General features: G+C 36.5%; 1 protein-coding gene across 6 annotated transcripts in view; it reads left to right on the top strand.

Moving 5' to 3' along the window:
* The window catches only part of GGNBP2 (gametogenetin binding protein 2), a 33,670-nt gene that overhangs the window by 6,405 nt on the left and 4,421 nt on the right, over positions 1–22,844 (top strand). Inside the window, exons 1-10 of one of the 6 annotated variants that reach the window (XM_077852341.1) lie at positions 1,898–1,975; positions 2,927–3,020; positions 3,553–3,806; positions 6,223–6,321; positions 10,131–10,256; positions 10,345–10,458; positions 16,475–16,684; positions 17,729–17,903; positions 19,302–19,496; positions 21,382–21,529. In XM_077852341.1, coding sequence (XP_077708467.1) covers positions 3,562–3,806; positions 6,223–6,321; positions 10,131–10,256; positions 10,345–10,458; positions 16,475–16,684; positions 17,729–17,903; positions 19,302–19,496; positions 21,382–21,529 — 1,312 coding nt within the window. In that variant the 5' untranslated portion in view covers positions 1,898–1,975; positions 2,927–3,020; positions 3,553–3,561. Of the gene's footprint in view, positions 1–1,894; positions 1,976–2,926; positions 3,021–3,552; positions 3,807–6,222; positions 6,322–10,130; positions 10,257–10,344; positions 10,459–16,474; positions 16,685–17,728; positions 17,904–19,301; positions 19,497–21,381; positions 21,530–22,844 lie in introns of those variants that run through there. The other 5 variants (XM_077852338.1, XM_077852337.1, XM_077852336.1 and 2 more) reach the window with 5 other exon arrangements.

The following is a 22,844-nucleotide window of genomic DNA, read 5'->3' as shown; positions in this document are numbered from 1 at the left end:
ATCTATGAGATTTGGACATAATAGTCTATGTGTATGGAAGAAGAAACTTCCAGAATAATAAAAACTCTTGAGGTGGAAACATGTATCTGAATATGGTATAATGAGTATAGAATTGGAAGCAAGGAACACTAACTTTTCTCTGGTCATAAATATTATATGTGCATTGTAATTAATTGGGGAAAGGTAGGAACACATAATGGAAAAAGTCCTTTTTCTTTTCACTGCCCAGAGATAGGCTACATCTAATATATCTTGTATTATCTTTTTCTCTAAGAAAATACACAACAAATAGAAACATTTGAATCATTTTGTACATGCAGTTTTTGGTTCTGTGTAATACAGTGGAGCCCTAGATTGTTGAGTTGATATTTGCATCATTATCCATTCTGGTATTTCCTTCTCTCTACTTCACACATCCTGTATTCCCCCCTTATCAAATCAAGGAAAGATCTATTACTTGTACTTGTCTTTGTTGTCCAGTCCTTAGTTTATTGTTAGAGCAAGCATGTATAAGAGCTGTCATTTCTAATGTGGAGGAAAAAGAATGATCACTTCTATTAAAAAAAGAAGGTCTTTGTGGTGCCGGTTAGTGAAGAAGGAATTTTTTAAAGATCATATTCAACTGGTTGGGGTATTTTTAGTGTTGTGTTTTTGCCTCAAATGGGTCTCTTTATCATGACTTCACTCTTTGGGTATGTAGGAGTTTTTGGTCCTTGTCATCTGGAAATAGAAGTTTGTCCTAGCACAGTATGTTTAATACTTTTAACAATGTTTTTAGTTAAGATATAAATGTGTTACTTTATTTCATTGTTTTGAAGGGCATACTGTTTTTGCCCTCACATTTTAACATCTTTGAAATTGGAATGTTTCTTTTATTTGGTGACATCTAACAGTTATAAAGGCTCTTTCCTAGTGGTATGTAACCACTGTACTTTTCTAAAATCAGTGGTGTCACAGATCAGTGATGTGCTAATTAGTAATTCCCCATTATCTGATATACAGAAACATCCTTGAATTTTATATCCCTCTTCCTCTGGTAGGGATTTTTTTTTTTTTTAAGGTATTGATTGATCTGAGAGAGAGTATGAAAGAGAGAGAGCGGGAGCGCACATGAGCGGGGGGAAGGGGTAGAGGGAGAAGCATACTCCCCGCTGAGCAGGAAGCCCAATGCAGGACTTGATCCCAGGACCCTGGGATCATGACCTGAGCCAAAGGCAGATATTTAACTGAGCCACCAGGCACCCAAGGGAATTTTGATAATTGAATAAATAGCTCTGTTTTTGTTCCTAATTAGAGCAAACATTTAGTATGTGCCAGGTACTATTCTGAGTATTTCATAGATGTCTGAGTATGTCATATATTGTCATATATAGCCATTTGCATTATAAAATTTACTGTATTCCATAATTAAGAGGAATAACTAAAAGTATGTATGTTTAATATAAAATGTCAGGTTATTTTACTTATTAAATATTATGGGCCACTGCAACAAACCCTTTTAAACATAATTTAATCTTCACAACGTACTCTGAGAGATATTAAACATTATTACTTAATCTCTGTTTACAAATGAAGAAGCTGAAAGTCAAACAGGTTAAGTAACTTGCCCAGACATCTGATGTAGATTATAAGTAGTGGAACTGGGATTTGAACTCTTGTTTCCCTGACTTCAGTGTCCTTGCTTCTAATGACTATACCATTTCTGGCTTTAGAAACTTGTATAACTTGGGCGGTGGTGGTGGTGGTAGTTTTAACTTTTTTCAATAGGGGGCGGGACTGGGATGTGCAAATCCTGCTTTAGGGACCTATTTCTGTCCTAGAGGTTTATAAAATAGTTTGTAGCATGTGTTCAAAGAAAATAAAATAATTGATTTTCATTCTTTTGCATATTAAGATGGTGATGGAATTTCCTGACAATGTGTTAAATCTTGATGGGCATCAAAATAATGGTGCACAACTAAAGCAGTTTATTCAGGTAATATTTTTAAAAATCAATGTTTTAAATGTGTGTGTGTATATTGAAGAGTCATTTAAAATTTTAGCTTTAAATATTAATTACATTTTACCTAGGGGTCTTTAGATCTTAAGATTGCCCTGAAATTGCTTTCTTTTACTATTGCTACAGTGAATATATACATTTTTTTAAAAAGATTTATTTATTTGAGAGAGCATGCACAGAGGGAGGAGAAGCAGACTTCTCACTGAGCAGGGAGCCCAACTCGGAGACAGATGCTTAACTGACTGAGCTACTCAGGCACCCTGCTACAGTGAATGCATTTATGTGCCTGTTATGTGAAAGAGATTTGGTGGTGGGACTCCTGGGGTGGCCCAGCAGTTGGGCGCCTGTCCTGCGGTCCCGGGATCGGGTCCCACATTGGGCTCCCTGCATGGAGCCTGCTTCTCCCTCTGCCTATATCTCTGCCTCTCTCTCTGTGTCTCTCGTGAATAAATAAATAAAATCTTTTTAAAAAAAAAAGATTTGGTGGGTTATCATTTTACATGTCCCTACAGCTTTAATTTCACCAAGCTATCTTTCCCTGTTTTTAAAAGATAGGGTATACAGCTTTTCATTGAGAACTTGTTGGTTTTCTTCTGTAGAGATTGTTCAAGTAAAACAAAAACAAAAACAAAAAAACTATACTGTGAACTCCATGATTTTTATTTAATTTTTTAAGCAGTATGATACTTTATAAAACCCTGTATGTAATCAAGATAATTGAAGGTAAATTGTTAACTTTACTTCAAAATTCTATTTCTACTCTTGTAGAAAACTTTGAATGAAAGGTTAATGGTAAATGTGAGAGAATTCTTGGGATTATCTTACTTACCCATATTTTTTTGTAAAGCTGGAAACACTATTTGTAGTATAACTATAACTTCATCTAGATAGAAGTTATTTACTAGAGTTTTGCCCATTTCTCTACAGCTGTGGTTCTCAGTCATTTTTCTACTTGTCATAGACAACAGATAACATTCATATGTACCACCATATTAGTTACTCACTGCAGGCTTCTACATAGGTAAGATAGGCCTTGTTCTCTCCCACTAATCCGTAACCCACCTGTCCATACCTCCAGGTTGAGAATTGCTGCTCTATATTATCACCATCCTAACTTGATTCCTGTAGCTAACCATTGTGTGTTGTTAAAAATTGAGAGGAAGATGTGGCAAAGCTGCATACCATCTTTATTTTTTCTTTGTTTAAAATTTTTTATTTCAAGAGAGTGTACTAAGCTTAGTACTCATTGAACAAACACTAAATTTCCTGAAGCAGGGCTGCTTTTTGCTATGCTGGGGCACATACTGCTTAGCCCTGACATCCTAAGCAGAGTTTTTGATACCTTAGATGCTAGAATAGAGGGCTTTGTGGAGTAAACTCAGTACAGTGCAAGCAAGGCCAACTTGTTTTTTAAGTCAATTGCAGATAGATAGATGGCAAGCTCTGCCCAGATTGTACTTACTACACAAAGACAGGAACCAGAAGTAGTAATGAAGAGAAATTTTATGTCTTTCTTAAGGATTGTTCTTCATTTTTCTTTCCCTCTTTCTCAGCGACATAGCATGCTTAAGCAGCAAGATCTAAGTATTGCCATGGTGGTGACATCACGTGAAGTATTGAGTGCACTTTCTCAGCTTGTCCCATGTGTTGGTTGTCGTCGCAGTGTGGAGCGCCTCTTTTCCCAGCTTGTAGAGTCTGGAAATCCCGCACTTGAACCCCTGACAGTAGGGCCCAAAGGAGTCCTATCTGTAACTCGAAGCTGCATGACTGATGCAAAGAAGCTTTATACCTTATTTTATGTACATGGGTAAGTTTAATCAATGGGAAGATGACTGTTAAATTTTTTTAAACTTCGTGACAGTGGTAGCTCTTTTACTAAATTTGATGGGATGAAGCTTGCGTTCAAAATCAGTAATTTTATTGAATATCTTCTGTGTGCCAGTGACTATATACATTTTGTTCTGATATGGAAAGAGGCAGGCAGTAGACAAATATATGATTTTTCAGGTAAGTTACAAGTAAGGGAGATGAGAATGAATGGATGGGTAGAATTAATATGGAGGATGGATGGTCAGGGAAGGCTTCTCTGATAAAATGACATTGCGTGTAGACTTGCAGTGAGTAGGGATCCCTGGGTGGTGCAGCGGTTTGGCGCCTGCCTTTGGCCCAGGGTGCGATCCTGGAGACCCGGGATCGAATCCCACTTTGGGCTCCCTGCATGGAGCCTGCTTCTCCCTCCACCTGTGTCTCTGCCTCTCTCTCTCTCTCTCTCTCTGTGTGACTGTCATAAATAAATAAAAATTAAAAAAAAAAAAAAGACTTGCAGTGAATAAGTAAACTGTAGATATCTGGGAGAAGGCAGAGAAGGAAGAGCAAGTGTAGAGGTTTAGAGGTTGAAATTTGCCTGGCATGTTTGAAGAACAGTAGGGAAGCCATGAGGCTGGAGCCAGGTGATTGAAGGGAACACTAATAAAAGATGAGAATCAGGGCAGCCCGGGTGGCTCAGTGAGGTTTAGCGCTGCCTTCGGCCCAGGGCCTGATCCTGGAAACCCGGGATCAAGTCCCATGTCAGGCTCCCTGCATAGAGCCTGCTTCTCCCTCTCCCTGTGTCTCTGCCTCTCTCTATGTCTCTCATGAGTAAATAAATCTTTAAAAAAAAAAACAAAAAACAAAATGAGATCAGAGGAATAATAAAAGTCCTACTTATGTAGTGCCATCCTGAATTTATTTATTTATTTATTTAGTAAGATTGGAAGATTTTGAAGTGTTGTGAGCAGAGAGGTGACATGGTCTGACTTAAAGTTTGGCTTACTTTGACCTCTGTGTTGAGACTAAGTGGAAGGGGAGAGAAACAAAGAGTATTTAATAATCCATGTGGGAGATAATGATGACTAGTATTGTGGTCATAGATAATAAGAAATGGTTGGATCCTGGGTATATTTTGAGGAATGAGCCACTCAGATTTTGGATAGATTGGATATGGAGGAGGACATCAAGGATGATTCTCAGATTTGGGATCTAAAGAATAAGACCAGTGGTTTCCATTTATTGAGTTGGGTAAGTATGGGAAGAGCAGTTTTGCTGAACACGCTTTTGGATGTGTTAAGGTTTGAGATACCAATTGGGCATCCAGGTGTAGTTCAAGGAGGTCTGCTCTAGAGATAAAAATTGATGTCATCAGCACGTATATAGTATCTGAACTATGTATAAATTATATGTATACACACAAAGACTAAATATAAATAGGAAAAGAGAAGGGATCTAAAGACCAAACCCTCGGATTTTCTGTTTAGAGGTGGTGATAGAAACGTAGGATTTTTACTCTGCCTGAGAAAAACCTTGGAAGATTTTTGGACAGAGAACATAATGTGATTCTTGTTTTGAAAAGATCATTTTAGCTGCTGAGTGAAGCCTAAAATGTAAAGGCAAAGGGTGGGAAGCAAAGAAACCATCTGGGACATCAACGATTGCACTTGGTTAAGCTAGAGAGGCGAGTTGGACATGGATTGTAATGGTGGAGGTGATAAGTGATAGAATTCTGGACATATTCAAAAGTTAGAGTTGACAGGCTTTGCTGATTGGATATAGGGTGTGAATATTAGCTGTACACATTTCTATATTTGCATACAATTTCTGTTAATGGCTCCTCATCATCAAGGATAAAGTTTTTATTTATTTTTTATTTTTTTTAAGATTTTATTTATTTATTCATGAGAGACACAGAGAGAGAGGCAGAGAAGCAGGCTCCATGCAGGGAGCCCAACATGGGACTTGATCCCAGGTCTCCAGGATCACACCCTGGACTGAGGGCGGTGCTAAACTGCTGAGCCACCCAGGCTGCCCGAGGATAGTGTTTATTTAGATATTGTTGGAACCGGGGAAGATGGCTGAGAGGTAGCAATCAGTCATAAAATATTTGAGTGTCAGGCACACTGTTAGATATAGTGCAAATATAGGGATGAATGAGACAGATGCAGTCTAGGAGAATGAGTATGTTGAATAGAACAGGTCTCTTTCAAACATTGACAGACTGAAAATGGAATGGGAGAAGACAGGTGTACAGATTCTTCTTGGTTAGAATTTGATGAGAAATTTTCAAGGTAGGTGATAGGTCTGTAATACTTTACACTTCACACTAAAAGGTAGTAAATAGAGATTTTGAAAATTCTAAAGAAAAAGAAATATTAAACAAACTTGTAATGATTTTTTTTGTTGTTGTTTAGGTCCAAACTAAATGACATGATAGATGCTATTCCAAAAAGTAAAAAGAACAAGAGATGTCAGTTGCACTCCTTAGATACGCACAAACCAAAACCTTTGGGGTAAGTAGAATCGACAAGATGCTTTGTAATTGTTAAGATTATAAATGTTGATCGTATTTAGTAAAAAGAAAAAAAAAAACATTGCTAGTTTTATTTTATTAATTAGTTACACTATAACATAGGTTAAAATAAATCTGTCCTGATTCTATGAGGCCTTTTTGCATAGAGACTGTGTAGTGTCTCAATATAGATCTGATTTTTCTTTTGAAGTTTTTTTTCTTATATTCAATATGTTTCAGAGGAAGGAAGTTGAGATCTTTATGGAAATTTATTTAGACAATATTAAGTTTTTCAAAGTAGTGATATCATTCTTTGATCTGTATAATAGTTATAATGTATAAATTATTTTTCTTGTTTTTCTTATCTCTAGGTCTCCCTAATAATTTATCAGGGATTTAAAAAAGGTCTTGGATCAGTTGTAGCAATGTGTATTTATGTAACTAATTTGCAGTTTTGTTCTGGTTAGGTGTGGTACAATGCCCAAGGCTGCTTTTGTCCTCATCTCCCAGCATATTGTTACCTTTGCCCCCCTACAAAATTGCTTGAGGTTAGGGGTAGTAAGGAAAAGCCATGGAATTTGAAGGGGAGTGGTTCTAAGAAGTAACTTGTGTTTTAAGAAAAATGAGATGAAAAAAAAATTAAAAAATAAAAATAATAAATAAAGAGAATGAAATGATATGAAACAATACTGAATTACTTTTAAAAGTCAGTTTTTTAATATCTAATTAGTAGTGTTGACACCATTATTGTATAGACCTTTTCTTTCCTGATAAAAGACTTGAATGATTGAGTGGTGGTATATTAATAATCTATTAACAAGTTTGTTTTCCTATAGTCAGGAACAAAATTTTTAAAAAATTTTGTGAAAACTGCCAAACACATAGGAAAGTAGAGACACTATTCAAGAACTGCCCCTGCCCACCCCCCAAAATATCTTCATTCAGATTCAGTAGTAGTATCAAGATTTATCACATTCGTTTTATTTATCCATCTTTTTAATTTGCTGAAGTATTTTAAAACAAGTCCCACTTTTTTACTTCTACATATTTCCACATTCATCTCCAAATACATGGACATTTTCTTTTATAATGACAGTGCCATTACAACACTTAACAGAATCAACTATAATAATCTAATACACAGTTCAGATTTTCTTAGTTATCTCTAAAAGTGTCTTTTTTTTACATGGATTTGTTAGAATCAGGATCCAGACAAAAACCACAAAATATATGATACCTAAATGTGAGAATACTCTGAACCTTCAGTAACGCTCTATAAAAGTGGATATCGAAAGAAAATTGTTATTTTACATACCTGATTTACCATTATCTTTAGAGTTCTGATTTTCTGAATGTAAAATTCAGTCTAGTTTTTTCATTAGACGGTAACGTTCACCTAAATGACTGTTGGCTAAAGTCACAGAGTGGTAGTATAAAAAATTTGCCTTCTGGTTTTCTTGTTATGAATAATCTTCATTGTGGAACCAAAGAGCAACATATCTCAATATCTTACACATCTGCTCATTGGTACCTTCCTTCAAAGACCAGTTCTACTTTTACTCCAGGTTCCTTCTCCTCTTGTTCTCATTGACTTGCTTTATCAATTATCTGCTTTTGTTAAATTGACATACAACTGTGTTTTCCTATCTTTCTGTTTAAAAACAAAAAACAAACCTCCACAGACTTCACATTCCCTTTCAGCTACAGCTCCACCACATGGGAAGCCAGATGTTTTAGAAGGTTGTTTGCTGAGTTAGGAAATCAGTATGAGTTGATCTTTAGCACTGTCTCCTAAGGTAGCTGCAGTTATTCCCACAGCCATATAGATAGCAGACCAAGGAGTAGTGTGCTTAGCCAAGACTCCCTCTCCTCGACATTGGATTGTCACTGCCATTGTATGATACTTTGACACTCCATTTTACATATTCCCACTGTTATTCCCTCCCTTTTGCTGTTTAGACTTTCTCTAGAGAAATGTTAACAATTGATTAGGTTTCAACCTACTCAATGGCAACAATCCAGGTCAGCCTTCCTGAGAGTGTTCTTGTATTCATGCAAGTAACCCCAAGTTATTGGCTGCCCGGGAGCAAGTTTGAGATCCAGAAGAAAAATCTAGGCTACAGTTATAGGCCTGTAGCTGATGACTGAAGATTATCTTAGAGAATAGTGTATAAGGTCTACCCAGGGAGAGAGTAGAGTAAGAGAGAAGAATGCTGAGGAATTTAGTTAATTGGTAGAAAAGAAGCCAGTAGAGAAACTTGAGAGAGTGGCCAGAGAGGTAGGAGGAAGCCAAGGGGAAAGAGTGTTTCAGGGGAGTCTGGTCAGCTGTATTGAATGCTGCTGAAGTCATCATGGACCCAGAAGTGTTCAATGGATATAACAACACTGTGATAATTGGTGATCTTGATGAGTAAATATGTGGTTGAGTGGAAATAATCCAGATCAGAATGGGTAGAAAAGAGAATGCAATCTAAGGTTGTAGTGGATTAAGCTATGAGGGAAAGTATGGAGTGGAAAGACTTCTTTTTCAGAAAGCTTCATTTGAAAGGAAGGAGTGATATAAAAATGTTCAGTCTAGAGAGGTTGTGGATAAAATCTTGATTTGAGTTGTAGCGTTTTTAAAAAAGTATTAATGCTCTTATGTTCCAATGATAAAATAATCATCCCCTAGCTCTGATTTCATGAACTTTTTCCTCAATTGTGAGAACTTGAGTTTGAGAGTTCATCAGTTTTAGGAGATTATAGATCACGGAGGTATAATTAGAAAAAAAGGAAATACAAGAGTTGAGAGTAGGAAGGTAGAACATGGAAGACAGAGCAGTAGTTGAGGTTTTTGTTTCAAATTAGAGTGCTATACCTTACCTGAGCTCTTGTAACAAGGAATACGGAGCTGAATTGTACAGATGAACTGTAGTGGTGGCAGGGAGTTGAGAAATAGGTACTTAGCTATATAGAGCAGGTTAAGTAAAGATTCAGAGGTTTCTCCATCTCAAGCATCCAAGATAACTAACACATTTCTAAGATTGTAGTGAGACTGCAGAAGAACAGGCAGAAGCCAGGTGTTCAGAATCATGACATACCAAGAATATCATTAAATGGCATATAGACACACATTTATCTTGGAATGCACATCTGCAACAAAGCAAAACGCATGAGCAGTACTTTGAAACCCTATGGGGGAGGGAGAGTCTGGGAAGTTTTTAATAAGTTTTCTAAAAGTTATTTATATAGTCCTTATTACTGACACAGGCTGTGTAAGGTGTTCGTCTTAGTGTGTTGTCTTTGTTTTAATAAATGTAAAAATTTGTTTACTATGATTTGATTAAACTGTGTCTTTTTTTCTTAGCTACTTACAAATGTGAAGGTAGATAACAGTTTTGTTGCCATGGGTTAGATATAAAACCACATTAAGTAGATCAAAACTTGTTAGAATTTTCAATTTGTGGAAGATTGATCCATGTTTATAGGTGAAAATATTTTTTTAGCCCTATTGACTTTAAAGCATTCCAAGTAGGTTTGCTCATAAAATGCTTAATATCTTAATAAGTTAGTATCTTAATAAATGTAAATGTTGTTAAATTGTGTCAGATAAACTTAATAGTTGAACAGATATTTTTATATAAAGATACGAGCATATGTTTAAGTAATATTTTAATATAATTAAAATGAATATGTAATTATATACCAATTTGTAAACTTATTCTACTAATATAAATGTATTAAATACTTTATGATTTTAATTTAGACTATAGAAATTATCTCTTCAGATTATCTCAGTGTCACTAAGCTTTGTACTATACTGTACTACAGTGAAGGGAGCAGTAGCAGTGTCAGTTCAGAGAAGTTAAGTACAGATAAGAGAAGTAGTGAAGACCACAGGAAGGACAGCAAGTGTAGGATCATTTTCCATTATGGACCTTTCCAGGGAACATCCAGGTAAAATCAAGCAATCATTTACTCTGCCTTTTTTAATGTTTTACCCTTATATATTCCTTCTTTCACTAATATCTGTTTCTTTCTGCAGAGGTTGTTGGATGGACGTATGGGAACTAATGTCCCAAGAATGCAGGGATGAAGTAGTTTTAATTGACTCCAGTTGTCTTTTAGAAACACTAGAAACATATCTGCGAAAACACAGGTAAGTCTAAAGGTCATGTCATCACAGTATAGTCGGAAGGTGACCTAGTACTCTCTGAGTCATCCATATTGACTGTCATCTCCTTCATATAATAGCACTCCATTCTTGCCATTGATACCTGGTGCTAGGCAGAGCTTAATGTTAGGATAAGCAGTTCCTTTATGGGATGACTCTCAGTATTATCCTTCTTGTGTTGAGCCAGTATCTTCTCTTTTTGTAATTTTTACCTGTTGGTTCCAGGCCAATAAAGTATACTTAATTGAGTAAAGTCTACTTATTCACTTTGGAAATTCTAGTATTCTTTGTTTTTATGATAGAAGCATTTCATATTGTCATTTTCAAAATTCAGGTTTAAATTAGCTTTCATTTAGTAATATTTTAAATTATTTCTTCTATAATTGTTTGTCAAGACCTAAAAATAGAATTAGAATTTGTCTGGTTCATGTACTAAAAAAGTAACTTCAGATTATTCTTTTTAGAATACTACTTTACAAAGGAATTTTCTAAGTGTCATTAACATTTGGAAATTCATAGGGAGGGAGAGTGCAGTAGGAAAGGAAACTGGTAAGGGAGCCATCTAGAGATGGTGTTCTTGGAGGGAATTGTATTCTTTTAATATAAATACATCATATATTTGGTGTGTGGTTGTTTGTTCTTTGACCTGGAACATATATACATACTTACTTTGGGGACACTTCTAGAAAACACGTGAATATAAAAACTAGCATTATCAAGATTGGTATTTATATGGGAATGAGGTAATGACTTAACCTGCATACTAAGTTTATTAGATGTTTTTCTATTTTCAGTTACAAACTTTCTTGTTTATTTGCCTTTTTTTGGTTGATTATACCCAAGAGAATAGAGGATATGTTAAATATTTGCAGTTTTGTTGAAGAGGAATTATATAGACACAAAATATATTTATATAGATAGGTCCATTATAGATTCCTTCCTCTTTCAATATGAATTGATCCCTATATTCAATGTTAATTGGTCCACCAAAAGAGAGCTTTTTGCAGTGATAAATTACTAGTTGTAAGAGCTAGTGTTTTGGAGTTTCCTGTAATGGTTCCTAGATATTTCCAGTACTTGAATGGCAATATTTTATGTCTATAAGAAGGTGGAGTTTGTTTGATAAATATCTGAAGGGTAGAGAGAAGTACAATTAAGAGAGATTGCTTTTTTATAATCTACTGATTATAACTTTGTTTTTTGTTGTTGTTGTTTTGTTTTTTTATAACTTTGTACAAGTTACTTTTCTGTGCCTCCATTTTTTTCTTAAAAATAATGATAGTACTAATTAATTGTAGGGTTAAATTTGTCACAGGGATGGACAATACATAGTCATACTTACTTAGAACAGTATCTAGCACATAGTAAGCACATTAAGGAATTTTGCACGCCAGATTTGCAAGGTCCTTGTTATTCCTTTGTATCTAGTTCTTGTTTTAGGTACAGTTTGAGTTTTTGAGGTATGTGAAATAAGCCAGTCACATTATTTAGTGAACTTTTCTGAGCACTTTATAATAAAGATTTGATGGGGCGCCAGGGTGGCTCAGTCTGTTAAGTGTCCTACTTTTGATCTCAGCTCAGGTCTTGATCTCAGGTGTGAGTTCAAGCCCCATGTTGGGCTCCACACTGGGTTATTAAATAAAGATTTGATAACACTGGCCAGTTAAGTATTGTGGTAGTACATAATTGGAAATAAGATGTTAAGAAACTGAAGCCTCTGCCTTAAGAAATATTTGTGCAAGGTTACTTTTGAAAACAGGAAAAAATCACTTTTAGTCTTAAAATTGCTATTTATCTATGCCTTTGATACTTAGGATTATTCACAAAGATACATTAAACTATGACGATTTAAAGCAGTAAAATAAGGGGATAGTATTTTAAGTTTTATTACTGCTGCTGTATTACATCTAACTATTTATTTACCTGAAAAATAACCTTATCTTTTATAATCTGGAAACATGGAAGTACTTGTTATTTCTGCAATAAGTCTATTCTGCCCATCAAGGGGAAGACTTTTTTTTTTTATTGTGGTTAAAAAAACATAAATTTACTTTTTAAACAGTTTTTAAGTGAACGTTACAGTATTGTTAATTATATGTACATTGTTGTACAGTAGATCTCTAGAATTCTTCATCTGACATGATTGGAACTACATCCATTGAACAATAATTCCCCATTTACTTAACCTTCTCCCAATCCCTGGCAACCAGGGTTCTGTTTTCTGTTTTTATGAATTTGATTTTTTTTAGATAACTCATATATGCAGAATCATTCTCGGTATTGGTCTTTTTGTGACTGGCTTATTTCAATTCACACAACGTCCTCATGGGTTCATCCATGCTGTAGCATATGATGCAGAATTTCCTTCTTTTTTAAGGCTGCATAACAGTCCATTTGTGTGTGTACTATGCTCATCTCTGTCGGTGGACATTTAGGTTGTTGCCCCTATGTCGTAGTTGTTTCTTTTTTTTTTTTTTTTTTTTAAAGATTTTATTTATTTATTCATGATAGTCACAGAGAGAGAGAGAGAGGCTCAGAGACACAGGCAGAGGGAGAAGCAGGCTCCGTGCACCGGGAGCCCGACGTGGGACCCGATCCCGGGTCTCCAGGATCGCGCCCTGGGCCAAAGGCAGGCGCCAAACCGCTGTGCCACCCAGGGATCCCGTCGTAGTTGTTTCTAATAATGCCATGATGAACATGAATGTGCAAATATCTTTGAGATCCTGTTTTCAGTTCCTTTGGATATATATTCAAAAATGGGATTTCTGGATCATACGGTAGCTCTGTTTTTAATTTTTTAAGGAAATGCCATACTGTTTGCTATTATTTTTATTTATTTTTTATTTTTATTTTTATTTTTTTAATTTTTATTTATTTATAAGAGTCACACAGAGAGAGAGGCAGAGACACAGGCAGAGGGAGAAGCAGGCTCCATGCACTGGGAGCCCGACGTAGGATTCCATCCCGGGTCTCCAGGATCGCGCCCTGGACCAAAGGCAGGCGCTAAACCGCTGCGCCACCCAGGGATCCCTGTTTGCCATTATTGATAGCACTGTTTTATAGTTTCAGCAACAGTAGTGTCAAGGGTTCCAGTTTCTCTACATCTTTGCCAACACATACTGTTTTCTATTTTTTTGATAATGGCTATACTAACGAGTATAAGATAGTACCATGTGTAATTTGCATTTCCTTGATGATGATGTGGAGCAACTTTTCATATGCTTGTTAGCTATTTGTTAGCCTGTCTTCTTTAGAGAAATGTCTATTCATGTCTTTTGCCCAATTTTCAATTTTTTTGTTACTGTTAACGTTGTAGGAGTTCTTCATATATTCTGGATATTAATCCCTTATCCAGTATGTGTTTTGCAAATATTTTCTCTGTGGTTGTCTTTCACTCTCTTCTTTCCTTTGCTACACAGAAGTTTTTAAGTTTGATACAGTCTCATATGTTACTTGCTTTTGTTTTCTGTGCTTTTGATGTCCTATCCAAAAAATAACCTATTTTGTGTCATGAAATTTTTCTTCCTGTGTTTTCTTCTATAAACAAAAAACTGTACAAAACTGTAGTACAAAACTGAGTTTTGTACTCAGGTCTTTTATTTTTTTAATTTTTAATTTTATTTTTTTTAAAGCTTCTATTTATTTATGAGAGACACACAGAGAGAGAGAGAGAGAGAGAGAGAGAGAGAGAGAGGCAGAAACACAGGCAGAGAGAGAAGCAGGCTCTATGCAGGGAGCCTGACATGGGACTCTATCCCGGGTCTTCAGGATCATGCCCTGGGCTGAAGGCGGCACTAAACCGCTGAGCCACCCGGGCTGCCCGTACTTTCAGGTCTTAATGTTTAGGTCTTTAGTCCATTTTGTGTTAATTTTTGTACATTTCTTTGTTTTTCGAAGCATTAGTGATACAGTGATTTTATTTTTACTAGTCAACATTATTGCCTATACTTATTACTAAATGGCCCTAGAGACTCAGCGCCTCTATTTTAACAAGTATTCATTTCAAGAAACATACTTAGAAAGATTTGTGCAGCAAACTGATGTGTGGCAGTGTAAGGGTAAGTACAGTAAGAAGTGTAAATGCAAATATTGGAACGCAGAGGAAGTCTGAATTCTAGTATGGCAATTGCAGAAGGGCGTGTCTTTAAGAATGGACACAATTTAGGCAAATGGAGAAAGATGTGGAGAGGGATGGAGAGAAAGCAGATACTTTGAAGTAGGGACACATCTGCTGTGTTCACAATAGTCCATTGTCTGTGTGGTGTGTGTACAGGACAGGGTAGAGTGGGGAGAAGATGAGGGAGAGGTGAGTCTTGGGACGTGTGGCTGGAAAGAGGTGGGATAAGAGAGAAAGTCCGTGAAGGGCTTAATAAAAAGTTGAAACTTTATAGTGGAGAGGTCTTTAAGCTGAGTGAGATAATCAGATTTATTTTCAAAAATTATTTTGTTACTGAGTGCCTGGGTGGGTCATTTGGTTGGGCATCTGCCTTTGGCTCAGGTCATGATCTCAAGGTTCTGGGATCGAGCCCACCTGCTCAGCAGGGAGCCTGCTTCTCCCTCTCTTCCCTGCTCATGCTGTCTCTTACTGTCTCTCTCTCTCTCAAATAAATGAATAAAGTCTTTTTAAAAAATTATTTTCTTATGAGAGATGCATTGAAGCTAGAAAGAATGCAAACAGAGAAGTAAAAAAGCATTAAAAAAATTGTTTAGGCAGTTGAAAACAGGTTAGGGGAAATTGGAAAGAAGCCTAGGGAGATGTAAGAAATCATTGATACCAATTGGCTCCACCCCTAAAAGAAGACCAGAGAAGAAGTTGCGAGTTAACTGAGGTTTTCTTCCTGGGTGACTATATGAATGATGTTCTTAACAAGTTTAGAAGGGAACACTTGTGTTGCCCTTGGTTTTGGAGAGAAAGTTTAACATGTTGTCTATTGTACATCTGTGGTGTCCCCATTTTTCAGTGTGGGTTTGGCCCCCAGGCAAGGGCGGACACTTAACAAGAGCTGTAGAGGTGAGAGGTATACGTGTTGGCTGAAGCCATTGAAATAGAATACGTCACCTAGGGAGATAAATTTAAATTAAAGAGATCAAAATTTTCTGATTCCACCACAGCTAATCTTCTGAGAGAGGCAGTTATTAATATTATGAGCCTGGCTTTTTTATCAGACCAGTTCTTCCTTGTTTCAGGATATCAAAGCTAAAGAAACGAGGCTCTATTTTTTTTCTTTCACTGCCCAATTTTTAATTTTTGTTTCTTTTTTTTCCAATTTTTGAATTAAAAATTGAATGTTTGGTGTCTAAAAGAAAATGTCATCATCTTCTACATTCACACACTCTTTTGTGCTTTTTTCCCTCTTCTACACTATTGCCACTGAAGTTTAGACAACAGTTCTGTGTATGTGTTGTCAATATTATGATTGTGTTTGAAAACATGCTTTTTTTTTGTAAGAAGAAGAAATTTGACATTTTGGAAATTACTTAATCTACCATGTGCCACTTTCCTGTTCTTCTTGCCCCCACCCTCTTCCCAGTGTTTAGCTAATGAGATGTTAAAATGTTATAGCAAAGTATGGACTCAGGTTTACTGACCGAAGATAGCAACTATTTTTCAGAGGCTGAAAGAAGGGATTCTTTGAGTCACTGGTTTGTAGCCTTTTGTTTTATTTTGGACTTGTACAAGTAAGTAGCTCTTGAAGTGGAGATATGCTTGTCCTTGGCAACTTTTTTTTACACGTGTATTTTGTGAACAAACAGGTACATATCCATCTCATTCTTTTGGGTCCATGTGTCTCATTTAAGAATCGTTTGCAAATGGAGATCCAGCTCTACTCTTCTAATCTGCAAATTTGTATTTCTCTTACATGTGTATGTTTTAAACGTGTGTTTGGAGGATTTTTTTTAACACTCCATATAGGAGGGGAATGTCATTAGTACGGTGTAACATGTTTCATGAAATAATTACGCAGCTAGTTCTTAATTTTGAAGTTTTTCTTTTCAACAGGTTTTGCACTGATTGCAAAAATAAAGTCCTCCGAGCATACAATATCCTTATTGGTGAACTTGATTGCAGCAAAGAGAAGGGCTACTGTGCTGCACTTTATGAAGGTTTGCGGTGCTGTCCACACGAACGGCACATACATGTTTGCTGTGAAACAGACTTCATTGCACATCTCTTGGGTCGTGCTGAGCCAGAGTTCGCAGGAGGGTATGAGTATGTAATTTGCTAGAATGGGCTATCTAGCGCTTTGCTTCATTTTATTACTGAAAATTTATTTCCATCACCTTTTGCCTCAGTACATGTGATATATGTAAAAATTAAAGTGTGCCTGTAAAGATTTTGCTTTCTTTAAAGTATGCATTTCTTAATTGAGTAAAAAGAGAGAAAAACTTTTCTGTGGTATTCATTTCAGCCCTCTGCTCCTTGTTGCTCGAAGTAGACAGGCTTTTTTTTGGCTTCATTATTATAGATTATCATTTTCATTTGAAAATGATTAGAAGGGATTTTCCCCCTCCACCCATGCATTTCCATGTTTAAATTTTGTTCAGAATGATGGTTTTTGCATAGGAAGAAAGGTCTTTGAAGCAAGGGGTTAAATACTGAATGTAATTCATGAACTGTGTGTATATTATTATTGGATTGTATAAGAATCTAAAATTTTAACTTTGGCTTTATTGTGCACATAAAATCAGAGAAAGTTCTAGAATAAATTGAACCCATTTTCCTTTTTGTTTTGTATATCAGCTCTCATTTGCCTACTTTATGCTAGGCATTTAGAACATGAAGAATTATCACTGAAACTTTATGAATACTTCTATTGAAAACTAGCCTGGAAGGCTTCGGTCCATGATTGAATCACATTGGCATTACCTTTCTCCATTCCAAAAAGAAACAAAAACCAAGTAGGCATTTGTTACAATTGGAAGGTGAAAGGAGCTGTCGTATCTACCTTGTTTACCTTGAGCTGGACACGTATATGACTTCTCTGTGCCCCACAAAACCATCTCTTTAGGGCCAGTTCCTGAATTATCTAATTTTTAGCAATATTAGGACTGAGTTTTGCCTGCATGTGTATTTCTCATTTGTTATATACATGTGTGCTTGTATGTTTATATGTATATTGAATTTGAATATATAACTGGCTTGTTATTAGATACGCAAATTGTATTTAAAACCTGAACTTGCAGATGTCTTAATCTGTCTTTTATTGTTTTGGTAAAGGGTATTAGGAATTATGTGATTTATTCTCCTTTATAGGCGAAGAGAAAGGCATGCAAAGACAATAGATATAGCTCAAGAGGAAGTTCTGACCTGCTTGGGAATTCATCTTTATGAAAGACTGCATCGAATCTGGCAAAAATTACGAGCAGAAGAGCAAACATGGCAGATGCTTTTCTATCTTGGTGTTGATGCTTTACGCAAGAGTTTTGAGGTAATGGGCAGCCCCGGTGGCCCAGCAGTGTAGTGCCTGCCTTTGGCCTGGGGCGTGATCCCGGAGTCCCAGGATCGAGTCCCACGTTGGGCTCCCTGTGTGGAGCCTTCTTCTCCCTCTGCCTGTGCCTCTGCCCCGCCCCCCCCCCCCCCCCCGTGTCTCTCATGAATAAATACATAAAATCTTAAAAAAAAAAAAAAAAAAAAGAGTTTTGAGGTAAAAATAGTGGGCTGCTTCAGTGTCTAAGATTGCTTAGTCACATTATTAGCCTGAATATTGCTATAAGCCACCAGTCTGATTTTGCCTCACAGGCCTGTGATCCACTGATGGTGTCATGGATTTAGGGGGATTCAGGGAGGGGAATGAGAATTTAGAAATTTGTAGATTTTTCTTTGTTTTTTTAATCCTGTTATTCTGCTGGCTTTGGTTTTTAAACCTTCTCAGAGTAGAAAACTGAAGTTGGTGATTATTTAGCAAGATGTTGCTATTAAATATATCTAATGAAAAGTTAAAAGCAGCCCCCAAAATAAGGAACAAAAGTAGAAACTTTTACCCCAAAATAAGGAACAAAAGTAGAAACTTTTAATGAGGCTCAGCTTGCCTGCAGATGTGTAGCCTTTTTATATTGCTGGTATTGAGTTTAATGCTGGTGATTTGGTAACTTTCTTTGGGGGGGCGGGTTCCACTCTTAGCACATAGAATATTGGCTAGTGAACATTTTGTTACATTCTAGGGAATGGTTGTAACCCTTTAACTGGGTCACAGATCTTTTAAGAATAGTATGAAAGCTATAAACCCTTTTTTCAAAAGCCCATCCATGAGCTTTAAACATTGTCCTGGGGAGTCTGAGGAGATTTGTACTAGTTCTTGCTGCACACATTTCTGTTTCCTTTTCTCTTTGTATATTTGTGACTTCAGAAACTAGATCATCTAATCAGGTTAAATAGTCTTCTCATTGTGTGAAAAAATGAGTATTTACTCTGCTGCATTAAAATTTTGAAATTTGAAACTAGAGTATTGCTGGTTTGGAATAGGAGTATATATAAGTTTGCCTTTCCTGTAGGGATTAGTAGTATATTCACTTCCTGTAGATTTAAGATGTCTTTATTTAAAGTATTAAAATTTAAGATTCTTTGTAAAAATCTGTAAAATTGCACCATGAATTACCTGTGTGTGGTATCATTTAAAATTAGTAAATGAAGGGCACCTGGGTGACTCAGTTGGTTAAACACCCATCTCTCAATCTCAGTCAAGGTGGTGAGTTGAAGCCCCATGTTGGGCTCCATGCTGTGTGGAGCCCAAATAGATAGATAGATAGACAGAAATAGCAAATGAGAATTTCCTTGGAAAATAAATGAAGTTTTCAGCAGTCTTCACTCAACTTTGTTTTTATAATAGATGACTGTGGAAAAAGTACAGGGTATTAGCCGATTAGAACAACTTTGTGAAGAATTTTCAGAGGAAGAACGAGTAAGAGAACTCAAGCAAGAAAAGAAACGCCAAAAACGGAAGAATAGACGAAAAAATAAATGTGTATGTGATATTCCTACTCCCTTACAAGCAGCAGATGAAAAGGAAGTAAGCCAAGAGAAGGTAGTATTTCTTAATTTCGACTCATGTAGTATTGCTTTTTTGCTAGATCTTGGTATTTTTGCTCTGCTTTTCCAGAATATGAGAAGTTGCAGCTTGTATATTGGCTTTTTTCCTACTAAAATTGGTAAAAGCCAAAATTTTTAATGTCATACATTTATTTTATATTGTTTAATGGTTATCTTTTTACCTGTTCTTAGTACATTGATTAGATCAAAGTTCCAAATTTGGAAAGTTAAGTCTTTGCATGACCTAGAGCTGTTCTTTTTGGTCTCAGGACTCCTTTGCGTTCTTAAAAATTATTTTGCCCAATGTGCTTTTTGTTTATGTGGATTATACTTTTTAAAATTTGCTGTATTAGAAATTAAGATGGAGAAATTTAAAAATTATTAATTCTAAGAAAATAAAAAAAAACCTATTATATATTAACATGAATAACAGTTTTGGGAAAATGTTCCCCCTTCCCCCCCAAAAAAAGAAGTGAGAAGAATTGGTATTATTTCATAGTTTTGCAGCTCTTTTTAATATTTGGTTTAAAAGGAATTAGATGAAAAAAAAAAAATAAAAGGAATTAGATGGATTCTCATATCTGCTTCTGCATTTAGTCCAGTTCCTTATGGTGTTTGGTTGAAGCATATGAAGAAAGTCTGGCCTCAAATAGAAAAGGGAGAAATATTTTAATATAAACTTTTTCAGATAGTTGTGGCTATTCTTTGGCATTGCAACTCAACAAGTGGTAGTTTAAATCTTAAAGATTAGTTATGATGTGGAACCTGGCACCTATCAGTGACCTTTTCATAACTCAGTTAAATTAAAATCTATTAGTCAGTCTTGCACTTTGAATAGATCTTTTACTCATGCATGATTTTGTAACATCATGCATTGGTCATTTGAAAGATACTGGTTTACTGAGTTATGCAGATCTTGCCAGATATGATTTCATTACATAACATCACGTAATCATGTTAAAACCACTACTAATCTCATCAGAAAGGACTTTAAGTATTGGGAAGCTTCAAGCTCATTATGCTTATGTATAGAAATTTTCAAAATTCTGATTGTGTTTTGAAAGTTTGAACTTTACCACTGATACTAAATACTGTCCATTGTTTTCTTGGAGGCGATAGGCTGACTTCGTTTTTGAGAAAGTGCTTTTTAAGGGTCCCAGTCTGAATAACCATGGTTTGTCTCTCATTCTGTCAAGCAAAATTGATGTTTCAGGATAAAAACACATCTAGTTCAGCTTATAACTCAAGTAGTTGCTCAAGTGCTCTTCCTTGAGACAACCAAAGTATTTTGGTATACAGCAAAGTATTTTGGTATGCAGCAAAAGTACTTTAAGCATACTTCCTGTTTGTCACATAGACTATTAAAAAGGCATCTACCCATGAGGTGATACTTAATAAAAATATTTTTACTGCTTCATGGAAGACATTCGTAAGAGACATACTTACTGCTTTCCTAAGAGTACTTGACAAGTAAAGAATATAGTGACTGTTAGTGCACTTTGATTGCTGCTGGTTTGATTTGTGCTAAGTACCAGCAACTTTCCCCACCATTGCTTTTGTACCATCAGTGTAAGTGTCAATACAGTGAAAAAGGCATCACATCTTAGTATTCTGATGAAAATAGTTTTGACTTAGGGAGTCAGCAGACTGTACTTTGAAAACTGCTCTCCTAGACTTTCCTGATACCATTAACTGTTAATTTGCTTTTTTAGTTGTCATAGTCTTGATCAGTGGGTTAGTGATTTTCTTACATGAGAATAATTTTTTCAGTTGTTAACCTTCTAGCTCCTATCTAATTGGTTGCAGCTAAGGAAATTAAAATGTAGCCATTTTGTAGGTAAGACTTTTTACTATCTCTTACTATTGATTGATCTTTAAAGGAAACAGACTTCATAGAAAACAGCTGCAAAGCCTGTGGCAGCACTGAAGATGGTAATGGTTGTGTAGAAGTCATCGTTACCAATGAAAATACGTCCTGTACCTGTCCTAGCAGCGGCAATCTCTTGGGGTCCCCTAAAATAAAGAAAGGTAACCAAATACAGTTTAGTTTTTTCTTTCTCTTTCTCTCTTTCTTTCTTTCTTTCTTTCTTTCTTTCTTTCTTTCTTTCTTTCTTTCTTTCTTCTTTCTCTCTCTCTCTCTCTCTTTCTCTCTCTCTCTTTCTCTCTCTTTCTCTGTCTGTCTCTCTCTGTCTCTGTCTTTTTTCTTTTAAGATTTATTTTGGAGGGGATCCCTGGGTGGCTCAGGGGTTTAGCACCTGCCTTCGGCCCAGGGTGTGATCCTGAAGTCCTGGGATCGAGTCCCACATTGGGCTCCCTGCATGAAGCCTGCTTCTCTCTCTGCCTGTGTCTTTGCCTCTCTCTCTGTCTGTCATGAATGAATAAATAAAATCTTAAAAAAAAAAAAAAAAAAGTCAGCTGCTCAACTGACTGAGCCACCCAAGCGCCTCTACAGTTTCCTTTTCTTTTTTTTTAAGATTCTATTTATTGGGCAGCCCCAGTGGTACAGCGGTTTACTGCCACCTGCAGCCCAGGGTGTGATCCTGGAGACCCGGGATCGAGTCCCACGTCGGGCTCCCTGCATGGAGCCTGCTTCTCCCTCTGCCTGTGTCTCTGCCTCTCTCTCTGTGTGTCTCTATGAATAAATAAATAAAATCTTAAAAAAAAAAAAAAAGATTCTATTTATTTATTTTGGAGAGAGTGTACTCTAACAGGATGGGGGGAGGGGGCAGTGTAGGGGCAGAGGGGGAGGGAAAGGAAGCGAGAAAGAATCTGAAACATAATGCACTGAGTGCAGAGCCCAACAGGGGCCTTGATGTGGGAGTTCCATCTCATGATTCTGAGATTGTGGCCTGAGCCGAAACCAAGAGTTGGATGCTCAACTGACCGAGCCACCCAAGTATTCCCTCTACAGTTTCTTTTTAAAATTAAGTCTCAAGCTTATTTATTAAAGATGTATTTATTTATTTGAGAGAGAGAATGTGCAGATGAGCAGGAGGAGGGAGAGGGAGAGACAGTCTCAAGCAGACTCTGAGCTGAGCACAGAGCCTGACCTAGGGCTCAATCCCAGGACCCTGAGATCATTACCTGAGCCTAAACTGAGAGTCACACTTAACCCACAGCACCACCCAGATGCCTCATATTCTTTCTTTTAGATGTAAGAGGTTTTTGGAGGTACCTGGCTGGCTCAGTCAATAGAGAATGTAACTCTTGATCTCAGGGTCGTGAGTTTAAGCCCCACATTGAGGAAAGAAATTACTTTTTAAAAACAACTTTAAGGGCAGCCCGGGTGGCTCAGTGGTTTAGCACAACCTTCAGCCCAGGGTGTGATCCTGGAGACGTGGGA

This window comes from Canis aureus, chromosome 16 (genome assembly GCF_053574225.1).
Source record: "Canis aureus isolate CA01 chromosome 16, VMU_Caureus_v.1.0, whole genome shotgun sequence".
In the NCBI taxonomy this organism is placed as follows: Eukaryota; Metazoa; Chordata; class Mammalia; order Carnivora; family Canidae; genus Canis; species Canis aureus.
The sequence above is the reverse complement of the archived record's forward strand: the minus strand, read 5'-3'. Positions and strand labels throughout refer to the sequence as shown.